Genomic DNA, 20547 nt, shown 5'->3' with positions numbered 1-20547 from the left:
GTCTCAAGCAAATGACGATGCTTGCGTTCGGCAACGCCATTTTAAGCATGAGCCCCAGGACATGAGAACTGGGCAACAGTACCCTGTTCCGCTAGAAAACCACGCAACAGCTGAGAGATATACTCCCCAGCGGAGTCAGCACGAAAAGTACGAATGGACGTGGCAAACTGAGTGTGAACCATGGCAGCAAAACGTTTGTATATAGAGAGAACCTCGCTACGAGATTTCATAAAGTAGAGCCAAGTGTAGCGAGAGAAATCATCAATAAACAAAACATAGTAGCGATGACCCCCTTTCGAATCAAAGGGAGCAAGACCCCAGACATCAGAATGAACTAAGTCAAACGGATGCTAAGATACTGACTCACTAGTAGGATAAGGTAACTGAGTCTGTTTGCCAAGTCTGCAACCATTACAATGTAAGGAGACATCTCCAGATACAGACCCTAAGAGGCCCTGACGAACTAAAGAAGACAAGCGAGAGCCACAGATGTGACCAAGGCGATGATGCCACTGCTGGAAGGACGCAGACGAAGGAGCAGCAAGAGCATGGGAGCTAGCAGAAGTGGGGGCAGCGGAAGGAACACAAAGCCAGTCAACCTCCCAAAGGCCTTCTGACTCACGGCGCCGAGGGCCAGCTCCAACCAAAACCTTGGTGTGACGATCCTGAATGGAGCAAGAGTCGGTATCAAGAATGACACGACAACCAGAATCAGTAAGTTGTGTAGCGGAAAAAAGATTCATGGTAAGACGAGGGACATGTGAAACACTCGGAACAGAAAAGGACGGAGTGGAAAGAATACCACGACTAGCAATAGGAAGAGATGTGCCATCGGCAGTAAGAACATTAATGGGCGAATCAAGAGGTCGAAGAGAAGACAGTACAGAAGAATCAGAAGACATATGGAAGGAGGCTCCAGAATCCAAAACCCACGAAGATGTACCTGACTGTGTAGATGCCCGCGGTGGTGGAGAAGTGGCTGCAGTCACAGCAGTAGCTGAACCAGTCGACGAAGAGCCTGAGGAGGCCAAGAGACGTTTGAGCCTCACAATGTCCTGGTCAGTGAGTGACGGAGTCGAGGAAGATCCAGGAGTCCCACTGGAAGAGGAGCGCCGCTGGTCTCGCTTCTTCTCACGACAATCAGACTCTGGGTGACCTGGCCGAGAGCAGTAGCCATAGAAGGTGTCACGGCGCGACCGGCCCCTCTCAGTGTAAGCAGGTCGACTCACCCCCCCTGAAGGTGTGGGGAGGAGCGGTGGAGCGATGAGCCGAGCAGACGACACGGGAGCGCGAGCAGCCAATACAGACGGGACCACCAGCAATCCAGCAGAGCGAAGGCGGGTCTCCTCAGCACGAAGCTCGGCAAGCACCTCCGAGATAGGAACACGACCACGAGCAAGCAAGTGAGCACGTCGGGGCTCAAATTCAGAGCGGAGACGAGATAAGAACTCATGAACCCTCTGAAACTCCAAGTCAGACCGCGTAGTCTGACAACAACGACAAGTGCCACAAACGACTGTCTGCAGTGAGTCAAGCTGACGCCAGATGGCAGAGCACTGTGAATAGAACTCATCAACAGACGAGTCACCCTGCTGAAGAGCATGCTCCTGACGCACCACAGAGAGGTATAAAGCATCGCCAGAGGGCTGATAGCGCTGACAAAGATAGGACCACATCGCTGCAACAGTGCCAAGGCCCATGAACTCCGAAGCAAACTGAGGGAGGACACTCGCAGTAAGAACAGCAGCAACTCGAGCATCATCATTGCACCACTGAGTGTAAGCAGACAGATCATCCCGGTAGACGTAAAGGGCATCAGAATAAGCGGATACCTGCTGATCATAGGCATCAACTGCAGCATCATCAAGGGCCTTGGCTGCATCCCGATCAGCCTGAGAAGCATCAGGAGCAAGTACCGGTGGTACCGGGGGAACAGGAGCCACCGGAGCAACAGGGCAGAACGGACAGGGTACCTCGCCAGAGAGAACACCCCACAGAAGGAGCCCGCGCATATGGATACGCATGAATCCCACAAACTCAGCATAATTGGTGCCATCGAATATCACTGAGCAGCGAGGAACAGTCACATAGCCCGAAGACGACATACTGATATCGCTCCTGCTGTTTCTCTTTCTCCTTTTTCCTTTTTTTGGGTCAACTGAGCAGAAACTGGATCGGGATCGAGCGTCTCACCAAATCGGGGGCGAGAAGGAGGGGAGGCCGGACCCGCCCGTGGCTGGGGCGCGCGAGGGAGGAGGCCCGCTCGCGGCCGAGGCGCTTGAGGGAGGAGGCCGGCAGCGGGAGGCCCGAGCCAGGGGGCAGCAGGAGCCCCGGGGGCGGCGGTGCAGCGGGGGCCCTGGGGACGGCGGCGGCCGGAGGTCAGGAGCAGCGGGAGCCGGTGGAACAGGTGGTCCCGGGGGCGGCGGCGGCCGGAGAGCCGAGGGCCAGCCGGACGAGGGGCGACGGTGGCCGGGCAGAGGCGGGATGGAGCAGGAACGGCGCCAGCTAGGCGAGCCGCGCGTGGCCCGTGCCGCGAACGAGAGGAGCTAGACAGCCAGACGATCTGACGACGGCGGGATGGCCGGTAACGACTGCAACGGCCAGAGAGATGGCCGGCGGCGGGCGGGGACGAGGCAGGCTAGGTACGAGCACAGAGTTGCATCGTGCGAGGGAGAGAGGCTAACCTAGCGTCTGATACCATGTTGGATAATGAGCAACTGTATTGTATTCTCAGAAGGGCCAAGGGCCAATACATATATAAGTGTGTGGTAAAGTGCAAAAGACCCCTTATACAATGGGAATTAACCGAAAAGGCCTATACACATCTAACAGACACATTACTCCAGCCTCTTATTTGTCCAGTGACTCTGTTTGATGCCTCAAGTAGTAGTGTTCATCTTTCAAATAGCTCTCGCAACATATCCTGCAAAACCTCGGGACTGCTGCTTCCGCGGCTAACTTGTTCCGCTAGCTCTGGATGCTCCTCCAGGTAGTCAAGGTAACTTGAGATAACACTCTCTATGATAGTTTTCCTCAGTGCATCTCTGAGCTGAGGTTCTGGAACCTTCCAGAATTTCTGAGCCTGGTAAGTTTTGTGGAAAGCTGACTCGAATTTAGCTAGTGAGGAGGTGTTCTTCCAACATTGCAGCGGTCCATTAAAATTTGATTTGGGTATACAGGACAACACATGTCCCCAAGAAACATCGAGATAACTATCCATGTACTTCTTACATTCGGGTGCAAGTTTAAATATCAGGGAGCGTTGATACCACCGAGGAAGATGAAGATTCAATGACACAACGAAATAGGAATTGTTAAGCAGGAACAGGTACCTGAGGCTTGGATCCAAGCACAGTTCCGACTTTCTGAGAAGCAGATCATTTAGATAATAAACCGTCTCATCTATCAGGACGTCAAGTTTATAGTCGTAGTCGAGCCATGTAAAGGTTCCTGTCATCAAAGCCACTGTTTTCTTCATGGACAAGATGGAACTGACCACCAAATGGGTGTTGTTGTGAACCTCGCCTCCTCCATGCTTAATTTCCATAGCCCACAAATCATCGTCGCCCTCGACGAGTGCCCTCATCTCCTCCATCGTGCTGGATATGGCCTCCCATAGCATGTCGCCTTGTGTACTCAACAAGTCACATGCCGCGCTGAATATTTGTTGGTTTCTGGTAGACATGCCAAATGACCTAAGCATGTGTAATGCATTGGAGACACATGTATACATGTCTAGCACGGCCTGTAGCTTCTCAGCCTTGAGATCAGGCATGATGGCCTCGACGAAGACGAGCATCTTGGAAATGCTGGCTTTGCCGAACCGTTCTGTTGCCATACTCTCCACGCAGATCCCCACAGAGTTGGAGACCAACTCTGTCAAACTATGGACGATCACTGTGAGACCTCGGATCCACCTCTCGACCAAGTCTTGCAACGATGATGCCGACTTGTCTTGGAGCCGGAACTGCCACTGTGAGCCACGCTCCTGGCAAATTTGGAGAACCCAGCCCACGTCAAGTTCGCAGAACCAAGTCTCCAGCACGGTGTTCGGGCCGCCACCGTTTCCAAGTGCTGGCACCGGAGATGGGACGTCGTACAGCTCGATCCCGGATAACCGATTCTCCAGGGCACGGTCCAACGCTGGCGAAGATGCGACGACGAATGCTTGGAGCATGCGCTGGGTGTACCCGTCGCTAACCATTTGGTGAGCGATCTTCGTGAGCTCGTTCGCGCCAAAGTCGTCGGCGTCGGCGCCGGCCGAACGAGAGGAGGCGCTAGAGTAGTTGGAGTAGCTAGAGTGGCTGGAGTAGCTGGATCCGCTATCACCGGATTGGGACATGGAGAAAACAGTCGATCTCATCTGCGCTCCAGACACGGCAACGCTCCGGATCCAGTCCCGGTAGAGGCTGCAGGGCAGGTAGGGAGTCGCAGCCGCAGGCTCGTCGGTGCTCAACTCCGGCACGGGTGCAAGCCTGGCCGCCATGCTGATGGCCTGTTGCTACTTGCTACTGTATGGAAGGATGGACGCGCTTGCTCGAAGAGCCTGAGAAAACTGTGAGAAGTGCGGGGCAGGGACACCGCAATGAAGACTTTGTATGCCCGAACCGAGTGAAGACGAGACTGCACAAGCACAACCCGGGTCCAGCGGTCAGACCGCGAGATGGACGACGGCCACACGAGCAGCTGTCAGACGCGCAGTTTCCAGGAGGTAATCGGATCAATAAATCACGTTGTAATCGTACCACTCTTTGTCTTGACTTCTTCGCTCAATCACTAGTGAGCTACAGATGAATCGGCACGAAGAGCGTCCTCCACCACAAGCTCGTTCTAAGATTTTCTTTTTTACGAAAAAGCAACAGCGTTGCATTTCATTATGCTCAGAAGAAGAGATGGAAAAGCCTGTAAAGCCATAGAAAAAGGGAGGAAAACATCATAAAAGTAGACAAAATGGCATAGAATGGGGTGGCCGCCATGGTTGACCAGGTAGCGGAACCAAACCCACCTACCCCGCCACCACCTCGTTCCCTCCCTTGCTGCTGACCACTCCTCTTCTTCCCCTTCCACATCATCTTCTCGCGTTCCGCCTATCGACTCCCTCTCACCACGCCATAGAGTTCGGATTGCGTCATGATGGCGCCGCCGTTGGCACCGCCTCCACTCGATCCAGCGCTTCACGCGGTCCGACTAGTGATGCACAATGTGGTCATCGCCAAGTTCCCAGAGCCCACTCTCTAGGGATAGGTCAGTGTACGGATTATTCAGACCTCTTCCTACGAGGATCAGATTCGGTTCGCGGACGAGGACGGGTGTAATGCCATGGAGTTCATCTTCTTGGCGATGGTCGAAGCCAATTTACCAAACCCGGAGACGACAGCACGATGCAGAGTGTTCACAACGGTGCCACCGATCCAGCTCAACATGCACCGTCCTCGGGTGGGGGCACTCGCCTCCCCCCCCCCCCCGCTTCAACTGATTCGGGCTACCGCCGCTTGTTATCTTGTCTGTCTGTGTTATTGTCATGCCGGCATTCTGCCTCACCCTGTGGATCTCAAGCCACTTTTTTTAGAATGAAAACGCAAGAAGCGTCCAACATTAAATTAATAAAGCCAACCGGAGACAGTATCCAACATAGTTCAACCAAACAAACCAGCTAAAGTACTAAATAAAAGTGATACAAACCAAGGGCACATGAGCCAAACATAGGGTGAATAGCATAAAATTAGCACTTTTCACGTTAGAGTTCCAAAAAACTACCGAAAAAATTGTTTGTGACTAATAGCTACCACTTTTGGCGTTGGTTGTTTCAAAAAACCCAAATGGCTGTGTGCTTTACTATTGATCGCGATTATGACAGGTCGGGCCCGCTCCTAAATGAACCATCTGTTTGACCGTTAACTGACATGTGGGGCTCACATGGCAGTGTCGTCTCTTCTCATTTTCTTCTTCCCCTCTCTACTGACCTTCTCCACCACTCTCCTTTCTCAGGAAGCACACCGTCGCACGGCCATGGCCGCCGGCCACACTGCTGGCCCACGCTGCTGCCCTATGCCACGTCGAGGCTCGACGTCGCTATTGTTGCCGCCCTTTGTTGGTGTTTCCCACCGCTGCCTCTGCTGTTGGTGCCCTCTTTTGATGTTGTCTGCTGCCACTGCTTGCCTCCCTATGCTGCTGCCCGCCACCGCTGCCGTCTGCTGTTGCTCGTGGCCACTGCTGCCCACAACCGCTACTTGCCGCCACCGCTGCTGCTTGCCGCTGTTGTTGCTTGCCGCGAACTCGACGACGTCCACGTGCGGGGGCAGGCAGAGGCCGGCACCGGCGAGCGGGCAGTGGAGCACGCCAGGGCCGCGGTGAAGGAGGTTGCCGACGACGGGGCTGTGGGGGAGGAGGTTGCCGGCGACTGCCATGGGAGCCGAGCGCGTCAAGCTGCTCCACCCACCTCGAACGGACGTGAGGAAGAGGGAAGGGAGAGAGAGAGAGACCGCGCGGAGGGGAGCTCGACAGCGGCCGACGCCATTGCTGCTGAACGACGAGCTCCTCTTGATCTAGAGCACGGCAGCACGTGGGACTCGATTGCTTTTTAAAATTTGTATGCAGGGACCCGATTGCTTTTCTAAAATATTTACAGGAACCTGATTGCTTTTTTATAAGATTACTAGGAAGAGACACTGACATGTCGGCCCCACATGTCAGCTAACGGTCAACCAGATGGTTCGTTTAGGAGTGGGCCTGACCTGTCATAATCACGATCAATTGTAAAACATATGGTCATTTGGGTTTTTTGAAACAGTCGACGCCCGATTGCGGTAGCTACCTGTCACAAATAATTTTTTGGTAGTTTTTTAGAACCTTAACGCGAGAAGTGGTGGTTTTACGCTATTCACTCCCAAACATAGAATAAGTCTATAACCAATTACGGAACCATGCCACCAGCCAACTCCGTGGCCCACAATATATGATCAGGTCTGCGTTGTGTCTTGCCGTGCAGAAATCTGAATGCACCTGATCCGCTCCATGACATCTTGCATGATCTCAGAGTCGCGTTGTTTCTCCAACGATGTCCAAGTCTATAGAAAGAGATGGCATTTAAAAATAACATCAGCTGGATGAGAAGGGAACTTTTTCTTAATGGTAATTTTGTTACGTATAGTCCAGAGTGACCATAGCAGCGCCCCTACACTACGCCACACAATTCTAGCAAATGCACCCCTCTGAGTCCACAGCAAGGCGAGCAGGCCAGCACCCGACGAGGGGTTCTGGTTCTGCCCAAACGCCTCTCTAACGACACTCCATGCAAAGCGGGCCAAGTGGCACCGAAAAAAGACATGGTTGGCATCCTCCCTGATGGTGTCCTGGATTAGAGGGTCCTGGCCTAGCATATCTAGTCCATGGGCCGGACTGACGGGCCATTAATGTGGAAGGACTCCGGAGGCCTCGAAGCTGTGGCATACTCACATCGGACAACACCGAAGACTTGATGTATACTCCAAGAATATCCATTAGGTTCGGCGTGTAACCCCTAGATGGCAACCGACCATGTGTACCCTAGATACCCCTGGTGCCTATATAAGCCAGAGGGTTTAGCCCGTGGAGGGGCACCGATTATCATCATCATTAGCTTTAGGGTTTAGTCCACAACTTATGATCTCGAGTTAGATCAACTCTATACTTTGATACATCCACAATATAAGCAAGATCAGGACGTAGGGTTTTACCTCCTCAAGAGGGCCCGAACCTGGGTAAAACGCCGTGTCCCTTGTCTCTTGTTACCCATCGATCCGATCTCACGGCTCGGGCCCCCCTACCCGAGGTCTTGCAGTTTTGACACTGACATTGGTGCTTTCATTGAGAACTCGCTGTTGGATCGCCAAGGATTGACGGCTCGCTTGTAGTTGATAGTTGCATCGGCTGTGGTGACATCTTCGTCCCCGGCCAACTTTTCGCCTTTGGCTGCATTGTGCTGCACGCTGATCCGACCGGACACTGGGCCCTATTGAGAACTTTGCCTCAAACTGGGTCGTCATATTCGGATGTCTGGACTACATCACGGACGCCCGAGGTGATCTGGTCCTCCTAGGACGGATCTCAGATCGGCTCGGGATCTCAGATCGGCTCGAAGATCCCTCCGGCGGTGCGGTCCCGGAACTAGCTTCCGACCTGATCCTCGGATCCGGCCTCTCACTAGAACCGATCTCGGAGATGGAGCTGGTGGTGGCCAAGTCCGACCCGACCCCTGCCTCCTCAGACGTCGGCCTTGAGCCAAGCTCGTCTTCAGACCCGGCAGCGACGGCCTCCAACATTACTTCTTTACCCATCAACCAGGGGTCAGCCCACATGATTCTACCATCATCCATAACACTTGATGCTCTATACCAGGAGCATTTCACTGCAACAAAAGAGCGACCAATCTTCCTAATATCACCACTTCTGCACCCTTAGCTTCCCCTTCAACAGGTTCACCGAGACAGCATCCCTCTCCTGCCACAAATCATATACCATTCTAGTGTATAGAGAGAGCTCACCATTTGATAAAACATGAAACAGTTTTAGCATTAGTCATCATTCGTTAGATCTCGGCCTTCTCCGCTCTTTTTAGAATGGTGCAGTCATTTCCTGTTGCACCAGCTCCAACCAAGCGTCCTTCACATCACAACAGCCCCAAAAGCAGTGTATAAAAATCCAATATAGATCGGTCAACAGCCCCCCCTCCCCCCCGGCCCTCGCGTTGTCCTCCCGAGGGCGACTCGGGGGCGACTAGGGTTTCCCCCGCGCCGCCACCCCCTCAATCCCAGCCCCTCCTCGCCGCCACCTGAGGGGATCGACGGGCAAGCTTGGTGGGTCGTCGATGAAGGTGGCGGTGAGGTGCTGCGTTGCTTCGTGCCCCCGCGAAGGACGTGGAAGACGGGGCAGCGGCCCCGGACGGCGAGGCGGCGCTGCCTCCGTGACTGGCGGCACGCGCAGGAAGTGGTGGCCGGCATCCTCGGCAGCCGGGCAGCGAGGATACGGCGGGCGGTCGTGGCGCGGATTCCCTCTGCCCCAGATCTGAAGGTCGGACACCCTCCTCCCCTGCTCTCTCCTCCCCTCCGGTTATGCCCTTCTACGACTCTGGTCGCCAGATCCGGTGCTGGCGGGGTGCGGGTGCTCAGGTTCGAGCTCGGGGGAAAACCCTTGGCCGGTCCTTCGGCCACGACGGCGACGGCGCGTGTGCGTGTCGTGTTCTTCCCTGGAGGCGCCATTGAGGGCTCTCCTCTTCACCCCCGTCCCAGAACCCGGGTGAAAACCCAAACCCGTCTCGGGTTGGTCGGCGGCGGCGCCTACTGCGTCACGTCCTCGCTGGAGGCGCCGTCTGGGGTGTCTGGTTCTTCAGGAGAGGGACGTTGTGGTTGGTGGGCGTCTGTCGGCTGCGAGGCCAAGTTTGCGTTTTTTGTGGAGGGTGCTCGTTCCTGCAAGAGTCCTTCTTGCGGCCATTGGAACGGGACCTGGTGCTCCCCTGCTCTGCCTCTTGGCCTCTGCAGCTTTCTTCTTCGGCGACCTCCCGATGGCTATTCTTCTGCTCTTGGTTGTTCAGGAGAGGTGGCAGTGCAGCTGTGGTGCGTGCCAGCGGCGTGGCGAGGGTTGTGCAACTTGTCTGCGATGGGGATCCGGCTGGCGTCTGCTCTAGTTCTTGGGTGAGCGCCAACGATCTGACGGTGCGGCGCCTTCGAGCCTAGGCGAGAGGAAAGGGTTCCTCTTCGGCGTTGGGAGCGATGTTCTTCCCTTGTCCTTGGGTTCAGACAGTTCACACCTTTCTCTGGCTACCGGCTAATCATCAAGGCTTCTCTGTTGATCCTCTCTCTGTTGACTATGTGCAGTAGGCTTCGACACTACTAGCAGGGCTCTTCATGTATTTTTCTTTCTGCTGTAGTGTGTGTTGCATTCTTAGCTGTTCACTAAGCTCCATTGTATCTTTCGGTCGCTATTGCTTGGTGGCCTTGTGTAATCCTGGCCGGTTGATGGCTTCGTTAATTCAAAGTCAGGCTCCCCTTGAGCCTTCGTTCTAAAAAAAAATCCAGTATATCCACAGTGCTTATTTCAGCTGGTGTAGATTATAACCGTTCATAACAATCAGTCATACATGCATAACCCCTTACAATTGTTATGCTAAATGCAAATGAATTTCCATACAGAAGTAGGGCAACCACATAGCAAATATAACTATTTTTTTGGTGAAATTTCGCCGGTCTTTAGTGCAGAAGTTCCGGTGCAACCTTGAGGTCCAGAGTGACCCTGGCATCTGCAAGCTCAAGTTCCACTGAAGTGGATGAAGACAAATCTTGCATAGAATGTTGTATAATCATAAGTATTTTACATGGGACCACGAAATAAAATAAAGAGGCACTTAGGCTACAACGGAATTCGCAATACAACTTCATCTTTAAAGGACTTTTTTCCAAATACAATGATGAAACATGAACTCTGTACTCTTATATGTTGGGTGACTTTGGTCGATGTCTCCACTAGTATTCATCCTTCAAACAGCTCTCCCAACATCTCCTCCAAAACTTTAGGGCTACTACTTCCGCCACTAACGTGTTTTTGTAGCTCTGGATGTTCCTTCAGGTAGTCATTATAAGCTGAAATGACTCGCTTGATGATAGTTTCCCGCAGTAAGGACCGGAGACGAGGTTCCGGCACCTTCCAGAATTTCTGAGCCTGGTACGTATTATCAAATGCTGACTGGAATTTAGCCAGCGAAGTGGTGTGGATCCAATGACGGAGTGGTCCGTGAAAATTCGATTTAGGCATAAAGGACAACACATTTCCCCAAGAAACATCGAGATAGCTATGCAAGTAGGTCTCACATTCAGGATTCAACATTCAACTTAAATCCTCTTTGGTGTCCTCCCCTCAGCACAGGATTAAAAGATACCGATGTCTTGGACATTGTCTGTGCTATGAAATATGAATTGTTGAGCAGGAACAAATACCCAAGGCTTGGATCCGAGCACAGCTCTGATTTTCGCACAAGCAAATTGTTCAGATAATCAATTGTGTAATGTATCAGGTCTCCAAGCTTTCCGGTGTTCTGGCTCTGTCCAGAGTTCTTTTGTGTCGAAGCATGTGCTTTACTCATCAAAACTATGTAATCCACCATCAACTCGGTGTTCTTGTGAACCTCACCTCCTCCTTCCAGAATCTCAGTGGCACACAAGTTGTCATCCTTCATGAGTGTCCGCCTCACCTGCACCATCGTATCACATATGGACTCGATTAACTTGTTCCCTTCTCTGTCCATTGAGCTGTTTATATCGTTCAAAATGCTTTGGGCACCTGAACTGACCGTGTGCATCGGCGAGATGCCATATGATGCACTGCACACGCAGATATACATTTGTAGCATGGCTTGTAGCTTCTCCTCCCCGTTAACCTGGACGATGGCATCAACAAAGACGAGCATTGCTGAGACACTCGCTGTGACAAATCGTGCGGCCGCTGGCACGTCACTGATGGTGGTGACCAGCTCTTTGTCGACACTGGCAACAATTACCGTGAGAGCTCGGATCCACCTCTCGACCAATTTTTTTAGCGAATACGCAGATGCCTCTTTGAGAAGTAGCTTCAGCAATACATCGAGAACCCAATCGACGTCGAGCTCGATGAACCAATTCCTCAGCGCACGGTCCTGGCCAAATGTATGCGTGAGAGATACGGTGTGGAATGCTTGCACCATGCGTTGGGTGTAAGTAACCGTCACTGGCCATTCTCTGAGCAATCTTCCGGAGCTCGCTGGTACCCAAGTCCGCTGTGCCGATGGACGCTGAGTTGGAGGAGTAGCTGGAGTTGGTGGACCTCGAGGCAGCAGAGTCGGTGGATCCACTCTGACGGGATCTGATGCGCCAGTCGGAGCAGACGACGCTGACCCTCCGGATTGAGTCACGGTAGGAGTCGGGCGGCGGCAAGGTATCCGTGAAGCCGGTGGTGCTCTCCTCCGGCACGGAAGCAAGCTGCCCCTCCGTGCTGCTACCTTGTAATAGGACTTTGAGACTCGTATACACATGGTCTGCCATGCTCTTACTTTGTAAAGCTCGAAGAGATTGGCAGGGGAGAAAACTATGAGAAGTAGCGGCTCGGAATCAACACTAATTGTCGATGATGCACCGATAATTTCGATGAGAGAATATCACCAGAACTAAGTCTATGAATAAATTTGACGCAGAAGCAGTCAGGACATCAAATAAATTAAAAAAAATCATACACAGAGAATATCACCAGTTGATGTACTATCCGACACTTGAGGAACCAACGAAATTCAGGGGGTGTTTGGTTCAGAAGTCTTAGGACTTTTTCTAGTCCCAGGGATTAATAAAAAAGACTCTCCAGTAGAGTCTTTTTTTAGTCCCTGTAGAAAAAGTCCCTCCCGTTTGGTTCCTAGGGACTTTTTAGGGACTTTTTCTAGTCTCTGGTACTAAAAAGTCCCTGAACCAAACACCCCCTCAGTATTACTACTTCACTTCAAAAGTGAAGAAATAATTCCAAATACAACGACGAAACATAGCTCCGGTCTCTTATTTGTCGGGTGACTCTGGCCGATGCCTCAAGTAGTTTTCATCCTTCAAATAGCTCCCCCAGCATCTCCTCCAAAACCTCGGGACTGTTGCTTCCACGGCTAACCTGTTCAGCTAGCTCTGGATGCTCCTTCAGGTAGTCACGGTAACGTGAAATAACCCTCTCGATGATAGCTCTTCGCAGCGCATCTCTGAGCTGCGGGTCCGGAACCTTCCAGAACTTCTGAGTCTGGTACATTTTATGAAATGCTGACTTGAATTTAGCTAGCGGAGAAGTGTGGACCCAACGACGTAGAAGTCCAGGGGAATTCCAGTTCTGTATGTAGGACAACACATGTGCCCAAGAAAAATGAAGATAGAAATCTTTGTACTTCTCGCATTCTGTTGTAAGTTCAATTCCCAGAAGCTGCGCAACAAAATTGGAGTTGTTGAGCAAGAACATAGACCTGAGGCTTGGATCAGAGGAAATTCTTGAATCACTCAGAAGCTGATCCTTCAGATAATCTATTGTTTCATCTATCGCGTCACGAAGTTTCACGGTGCATTGGCTTTGTGCAGAGTTGAGCGTCAAAGCACATGCTTTCCTCATTGATAGTATGCAATCCACCAGGAACCGAATCTTTGTGTGAATTCCGCCTCCGCTTCGTTCAATCTCGATATCCCACGAGATTTCATAATAATCTGTCCTGATCTCCATCATGGTGCTGGATATTGCCTGAACTAACCTGTTCTCTTCTGCCTTCAACGAGGCGCTTATCTCATCGAGAATGCGTTGAGCTTCCAAAGAGACAACGGGCATCATCATAATCATGTATGATGCGCTGGAGACACACATATACATGTGTAGGACAACCTGTAACTTATCCTCCTGGATAACATCGAGCATGGTGTCGACAACGACGAGCATCGCTGAGATACTTGCTTTGCCAAACCTTGCGACAGCCAGCGCCTCATGGACGAGCATTACTTCCTTGATACTGGCGACAATTATGGTGAGAGCTCGGATCCACCTCTGGACCAATTCTTGTAGCCAATACGCAGTCACCTTTTGGAGCTGGAGCTGCAACCGTAATTGGATAACCCAGTCGACGTCGAGCTCGACGAACCAATTCTTCAGCACAAGGTCCGGGCCAACTGTTTCGGTTGGAGATGTGCTGTGGAATGCTCGTACCATGCGCTGGGTGTAGCCGTCGCTGACCATTCTCTGAGCAATCTTCATAAGCTCAGTGGTACCGAGGTCCGGTGACACAGACGCCGAGTTGGAGGAGTAGCCGGAGTTGTTGGACCTCGATTCACCGGAGTCGCTGTAGTCGTGGTTGGATCCACTTTGACCGGACTGGGAGGAGAAACTCGATCTGATGGGTCACTCAGGGAAGACGATGCCGATGCTCCGGATTGAGTTGCGGTAGGAGTTGGGCGGCGGACCCAAGACATCTGTGAAACCGGTGGTGCTCTCCTCCGGCACGGAAGCAAGCTGCCCCTCTGTGCTGCTGCTACCTCGCAATAAGACTCTGAGACTGGTAAACACGCTTGACAGGTGGTCTGCCATGCTACTATCTTTACTTTGTGGAACTCGAAGAGATCGGCAGGGGAGAAAACTATGAGAACTAGAAGTGCCGGCCCTGAATCAACACTAATTGCCAATGATACGTCGATAATTCCAATGAGAGCTCCCAATATAATTTATAAAAAAACACCTATTGCCGGATCCGCCTGACAGCGACTGACAAGTGCTGGATCCGGGTGCAGACCATAGCCGCGAGATGACGACCACACCATGGCCAGCAGTTGTACGTAAAGGATAGGACTACGTGTAGACCGAGGTGGGCCACAACACCAATACACGTGTAATACAAAATACATACTCAACACTTCCTCACAGACGAAGTGTCGCCGGAGACACAGAGACCGGACCGAAACTCCTCGAAGGCGGTAGTAGGCAATCCCTTAGTCATCATATCAGCAAACTGTTGCATCGTCGGCACGTGAAGAACCCGAACACGTCCAAGGGCAACCTGCTCGCGCACGAAGTGAATATCAAGTTCAATATGCTTCGTCCGTCGATGGTGCACCAGGTTGGCGGAGAGGTAGACCACGCTGACGTTATCGCAGTAGACAAGAGTGGCCTTGTGAACATCACAAAGCAACTCTTGGAGCAGCTGACGTATCCAAGAGCATTCGGCCACGGCGCGATACTCTGCCTCGGCGCTGAAGCGGGAGACCGTGGGCTACCGCTTCGATGACCAAGAGATCAACGAGGGCCCAAGGTAGACGCAGTAGCCTGACGTAGAGCGTTTCATGTCGGGGCAGCCAGCCCAGTCGGCATCCGAGTAGGCCACGAGGTCGGTGGAGGCGGAGGCCGTCAGGGTGAGTCCCAAAGACATGGTGCCGCGTATGTAACAGGGAATACGCTTCACCAAGGTGATGCGCGTACTGCAGGTCGGGTCGGGTCAGCGTTAGGTACTATAAAGCACCAACAATGGAGCGATAGAAGGATGGATCGGACGCGAGAGACCCCTCCAGCGCAGAGACCTTCGCCTTCGTGTCGACGGGGGTGAGCGCCGGCTTGCAGTTAAGCATACCGACGCGCTCCAGGAGCTCGTGGGCGTACTTCTGCAGATGCAGAAAGAAGCCGTCAGTCCATCGGACCACCTCGATGCCGACGAAGTAGTGCAGGGGGCCCAAGTCCTTGAGGGCGAACTCATCACGAAGATGCAGAAAGAAGCCGACAATCCGTCGGACCACCTCGATGCCGATGAAGTAGTGCAGGGGCCCCAAGTCCTTGAGGGCGAACTCATCACGAAGACAAGCAGTCAGCTGCTGAAGGAGGTCAGGGGCGGACGCCGTGAGGATGATGTCATCGACGTAGAACAGCAGATATGCAGTGTTAGCTCCCTGATGATACACGAAGAGTGAAGCATCAGAACGAGTGGACCGAAATCCCAGAGATTGCCGAAAGGCTGCGATATGCTGGTACCAAGCCCGAGGCACCTGCTTCAACCCGTAAAGAGAACGGGAGAGCAAGCACACAAAGTCGGGGTGCTCGGCGTCGACGAAACCAGTGGGCTGCTCACAGAACACCTGCTCAGCAAGATGGCCGTGCAAGAAGGCGTTGGAGACATCCATCTAGTGCACAGGCCAGGCGTGCGAGACTACCAACTGGAGCACGGCACGGATCGTGCCCGGTTTCACTACCGGGCGAAGGTGTCGGTGAAGTCCACGCCCGCGCGCTGCCAAAAACCACGAACCACCCATCGGGCCTTGTAGTGCTCGAGAGAACCATCCGGGAGATTCTTCTGGCGAAACACCCACTTGCCAGAGATGATGTTGGCACGAGGGGGTCGCGGAACAAGCTGCCACGTGCGGTTGCGCCGTAGGGCATCGAACTCGTCCTGCATCGCAGCTAGCCAATGGGGATCCCGAAGGGCAGCACGGGCGAAGGTGGGGACGGGTGATGGCGTGGACGTCGAGGCAACACACACATACTCGTCGGAGGAGTAGCGCGTGCTCGGCCGAAGTACTCCTACTCGGGCACGGGTAGTCATGCCAAGTGGTGGTGCAGCAGGGGCCGCGGCGACGGGGGCCGCGTCTATGAAAGGAGGTCCGGCGGCGACGGGTGCGCCCGGGGCGGCAGCAGGGGCCGCGGCGGCGGGGGTTGGGGTCACGGCGGCAGCAGCGCTAGCCGAGCCAGCGGCGGAAGGGGTGACGGGCGAGGTTTACGCCGAGCCCGTCACGGAGGTGGTGTCGCCAACCGGGGTGGCGGGTGTTGTGCCCACCGGCTCAACCTCGTGTGAGGGATACGGGGACCCGGGGGCCCGTTTAGACTCAACCTCGGGGGAGGGAGTCGAGAAACCGAGTGGGTCCGACAGAAGACACCGTGTTGGGGGGCTTCCGGGGGTTGCCGCCGCGCATCACTCCAGGAAGGGGGCGCGGGGGCCGGCACGGGAGGAGTTGAAGCCGGAGGAACCTGAAAAAAAGGGAACACCGTCCCGGCATAGTACACGTACCTCGAGGTGTACACATGATGAGTGACATGATCATAGCACCGGTAACCTTTGGTGTTAGGAGGGTAGCCAAGGAAGACGCAAGGGACAGAGAGTGGTGCGAGCTTGTGTGGCATGGTGGACGCGGTGCTAGAATAACAGAGACACCCAAAGATGCGAAGACCATCATAAGACGGTGGTGTGCCAAAGAGAAGGTGATGAGGGGCGTAGTTCCACCGAGGATGACACGGACGAATGTTAACTAAGAGAGTGGCGGTAGCGAGGGCGTCGGGCCAAAACCGAGTGGGCATGTTAGAGTGAAAGAGTAACGTGTGAACGCAGTCATTAAGAGTGCGGAGAATGCGCTCGGCGTGGCCATTCTGCTGTGAAGTGTAGAGACAAGTCAGGCGGAAGGTGGTGCCGTGAGAGGTGAGAAGTGTGCGAAGAGCGACGTTGTCAAACTCTTGTCCGTTATCAGTTTGGAGTGCAAGTATGGGGCGACCGAACTGGGTGGTGACATAGGAATAAAAGGCGGTGAGTGTGGCTAAAGTATCGGATTTACGACGAAGAGGAAAAGTCCACACATAATGAGAATAATCATCTAAAATCACCAAGTAGTATAGATAGCCCATGTTACTCGCAACAGGAGACGTCCAAACATCACTATGAAGCAACTGAAACGGAAAAGTAAAAACTGAAGTAGACGCACTAATGGGAAGACGAACGTGCTTGCCCAAACGACAAGCCTCACAAGTATGCTCGTCGAGCTTATTACATGAGAAAGAAAAACTCCTAAGTCTGACGCAAAATGGCGGGGTTGGGGTGGCCCAAGCGAGCATGCCAAAGGTCGACGCCGGCGGAGAGGGCGACGGGTGTGGAAGTGGAGGCGCCGGTGTGCACGGGATAAAGCTCATCAGGGCTATCACATCGGTGAAGCACCATCCGGGTACGGGCGTCCTTCATAGAAAAACCAACACCGTCAAATTCAATAGTAAGAGGATTCTCACGAGTAAGACGATGAACGGAAACTAAGCTAGTGACTAAGTCAGGTGAAACAAGGACATTAGACATAGTGATAGGCATGGAACTAGAAGGAAAACTAGTGCTACCGACATGGGTGGTAGGTAAAGAAGAACCATTGCCAACGGTGATACGAGTGGGAGTGTTAACCGGAGTGAAAGAGGATAGGTTACCGGGATGAGCTGTCATGTGCGTAGTAGCACCCGAGTCCATGTACCGGTCGCCTCCACTGCCATAGTTACTCGGTGATGGCGCCGAGTGTAGGGCGGCCAGGATGGCGGGATCCCACGGAGCAGGAACCGGCAGCGGCGGCTGCTGGTAGCGGGGCGCCCCTTCGACGCCCGGCGCCTGCTGCGGCTGCTGCTGACGGCGGCCCCCGCCGCCCCCCGGTTGCGCCGGCCCCCGCCACCTTGCAGCTGCTGGGGAGGCGCGGGGGCGCGGGCGGCGCGGGCTGATGAGGCACGGCTGGAGGAGCAGGACCACCGCAGGTGGTGACGGCGGCGAGAGCGGTGTGCTGGACCCACTGCTTCAGCTTCGTCATCCGGCGCTCCTCGAGTTTGAGGTACGCGACAACGCGCTGAAAAGTGGGCTGCGGTAGCAGGGTGAGGTTGGACGCCACGTTGCCGAAGTCCTCGTTAAGATCGGCGATGAGGGTGCTCAGCATGAGGTCATCAGAGACCTTAACACCGATGTCGCGGACCTCGTCGGCGAGCATCTTGAGCCTCATGCAGTACTCATCGATGGTGGAGTTGTCCTGGTGATAGCCGAAGAACTCCTGCTGCAAGAAAACAAGGCGCTACAGTTTGTTGTCGGTGAAGAGCGCGTTGATCTTGGCCCACACGTCGCAGGCGTCGTCGTCCTCGGGGACAACCGTGTGAAAGATGTCCTTCGAGACCGTCTGGTAGAACCAACGGATGATCGTGGCCTCGATGTCGGACCACTCCGGATCGCCGTGCATGTACGCGCTGTCCACGGAACCGTCGATGTGCTCGGTGAGATAGTACTCGCGGAAGATGAGGTTGAAGTAGGTTTTCGACGCATATGTAGTACGACGTGCTGGAGCTATCGAGACGGATGGGGACCCGGGCCTCAATGTTGAGGTCATAGATGGCGGCGGCGGAGGGCTCGAGGCTGGCGAACGGGTTTGGCGAGCGGGTGGTGGAGGAGCCGGGGGAGGACATGGATGCGCGGCTATGGTTTTCTCTTTTTTTTGTGGAGAGGAAAGGCGAGGACCGCGGCGGCAGAGGAGATGCGGCAGCGGTGCAGCGGGAGGAGGGCACGACGACTGGCAGGGAGGAGCAGCGGCGCGGGTTGGAGGGCGTGGCGATGCGGGTTGGTGGGCGCGACAGGGGGCAGCGGCAGCAGCGCAAAGAAGAAAGCGCGGCGGCAGCTGCACGGGGCGCACGAGGCGGAAGCGGGCACGAGCGGCGGCGACGCGGGGTAGTAGGGGAAGGGCGCAGCGGCGGTGGGTGCGGTGGTGGGGTGCGGCGGCGGCGGCGCGTGGAGGCGTGGCGGCGGCTGACCCTAGGATTAGACCGGGAAGAATGATACCACGTAGACGGGATGATTTGCAATACAATGATGATGTATTGATGGGGTGCTGGTGCACACATATAATACTCCCTTCGTTCCTAAATATTTGTCTTTCTAGACATTTCAAATGGACTACCACATACGGAAGCATGTAGACATATTTTAGAGTGTAGATTCACTCATTTTGCTTCGTATGTAGTCATTTGTTAAAATATCTAGAAAGACAAATATTTAGGAACGGAGGGAGTACAAGGGAAGGCCTCTACCTCAACTATACAAGACTAAAAGGTGGGCCGCAACTTCAATACACGTGCAATACAAAATACATACTCAACACTAGGCCCTCACTAGTGCAGAACCGGGCAATAGCACCGGTTCGTAAGGCCCTTTAGTGCCGGTTCAGCACGAACCGGTGCTAAAGGGCAACCACGTGGCACGAGCCAGCTCCGGGGGCAGGGAGCCCTTTAGTGCCGGTTGGTGACACTAACCGGTATTAAAAGGTTGGGGGGTTTTGGGTTTATGATTTCTTTTTCATTTAATTTTTTGTTTTCCATTTAATTCTTTTTCATTTGGTGGTATTTTACGATACTACATATTGTACACGTTATGCATATATATAAATAGAATTTCTAGTAGAATCGATCATATATATATATATATACATACATGTGTATATATATATCATCAAATGTCTCACAGCCACCATTAATTCACACATATATACACACATGTATATATATATATATATACAATTAGCTAGCTATATACAATTTCTCCTAATTGGTGCCTTCGGAGCACGATGACAATTGGAAGTGGTTCATGGGGGCGGTAGTGGGTAATAGTATTCTCCTTTGGAATCTATGACCTGGTCGAGCAAAAATCCCGCTATTTCCTCTTGAATTGCTTCTATGCGCTCCTCTGCTAGAAGCTGCTCCCGCACCTCTCTGAACTATTAAGAAGGAGATCAATATGCATGTGTATTAGTTGTGTGACTAGATATCTATAATGGTGTAAAAATTGTGAATAGTGTTCTGACAAACGTACCCAGTCCTGTCTTTGAGATCTGCTCCTTTCGGACGCCATCATGCAAACGTTCTCGCAAACGTAGTATGCACACAGATTATTCCCCGACGCCTGCTTCAGGGCCTTTACGAGAATGGAATTTGATCAGATAATAATTAATCAAGCATGATAATTAAATAGATGGTAGCTAGCTAGCTGGTACTACTTAATTACTTACCTTGGGTCGATACCATTTCAGCTTTCGTTTCTATTGGCCTGGAGTGACACTGATGAACTTTGCCCAAGCCCTGCCCGCCGACAAAGAAAATGAATAAAGGGGTTATTAAATAGTTCATATCAGGAAATGATGAACTAAATAGGCCGAGATATAGTTAATAATGATTGAAATTACCTGTTGACTATCCCAAACAAGATGGTGTAGTCAGTTTCTTTTTTAAGTAGTG

The 20547-nt window shown here is 53.0% G+C and overlaps 2 protein-coding genes and 2 pseudogenes across 2 annotated transcripts; all 4 read right to left on the bottom strand.

Annotated features, from left to right (window-relative positions):
- Window positions 1-618: 618 nt before the first annotated feature.
- Window positions 619-2105, bottom strand: LOC147987423 (uncharacterized). Its single transcript, XM_087542375.1, has 2 exons — window positions 944-2105; window positions 619-665 (listed from the first exon to the last, which is right to left on the bottom strand). Exons 1-2 carry the CDS (start codon window positions 2103-2105, stop codon window positions 619-621), a joined length of 1209 nt encoding a protein of 402 aa, XP_087398501.1.
- A 612-nt stretch (window positions 2106-2717) lies between these two features.
- LOC147987422 (exocyst complex component EXO70B2-like) lies at window positions 2718-4554 on the bottom strand. Its single transcript, XM_087540337.1, has one exon. The coding sequence runs from the start codon at window positions 4484-4486 to the stop codon at window positions 2894-2896; it is 1593 nt and encodes a 530-aa protein (XP_087396463.1). The 5' UTR covers window positions 4487-4554; the 3' UTR covers window positions 2718-2893.
- A 5949-nt stretch (window positions 4555-10503) lies between these two features.
- On the bottom strand, window positions 10504-12047 carry LOC125528323 (exocyst complex component EXO70A1-like; annotated as a pseudogene).
- A 538-nt stretch (window positions 12048-12585) lies between these two features.
- LOC125528324 (uncharacterized) lies at window positions 12586-14094 on the bottom strand (annotated as a pseudogene).
- Window positions 14095-20547: the final 6453 nt, after the last annotated feature.

Source organism: Triticum urartu, chromosome 2A (genome assembly GCF_056163025.1).
Source record: "Triticum urartu cultivar PI428250 chromosome 2A, HENAU_Tu73, whole genome shotgun sequence".
Lineage (NCBI taxonomy): Eukaryota > Viridiplantae > Streptophyta > Magnoliopsida > Poales > Poaceae > Triticum > Triticum urartu.
The sequence above is the reverse complement of the archived record's forward strand: the minus strand, read 5'-3'. Positions and strand labels throughout refer to the sequence as shown.

What these genes read in the sequence shown, in the direction of transcription:
- LOC147987423 (XM_087542375.1), bottom strand. Translation starts at nt 2,105, where the DNA reads ATGTCGTCTTCGGGCTATGTGACTGTTCCTCGCTGCTCAGTGATATTC. An exon ending in GCGGGCATCTACACAGTCAG is followed by an intron (nt 666 to 943) that starts GTACATCTTCGT and finishes TGCTCCATTCAG; the next exon opens with GATCGTCACACCAAGGTTTT.
- LOC147987422 (XM_087540337.1), bottom strand. Translation starts at nt 4,486, where the DNA reads ATGGCGGCCAGGCTTGCACCCGTGCCGGAGTTGAGCACCGACGAGCCT.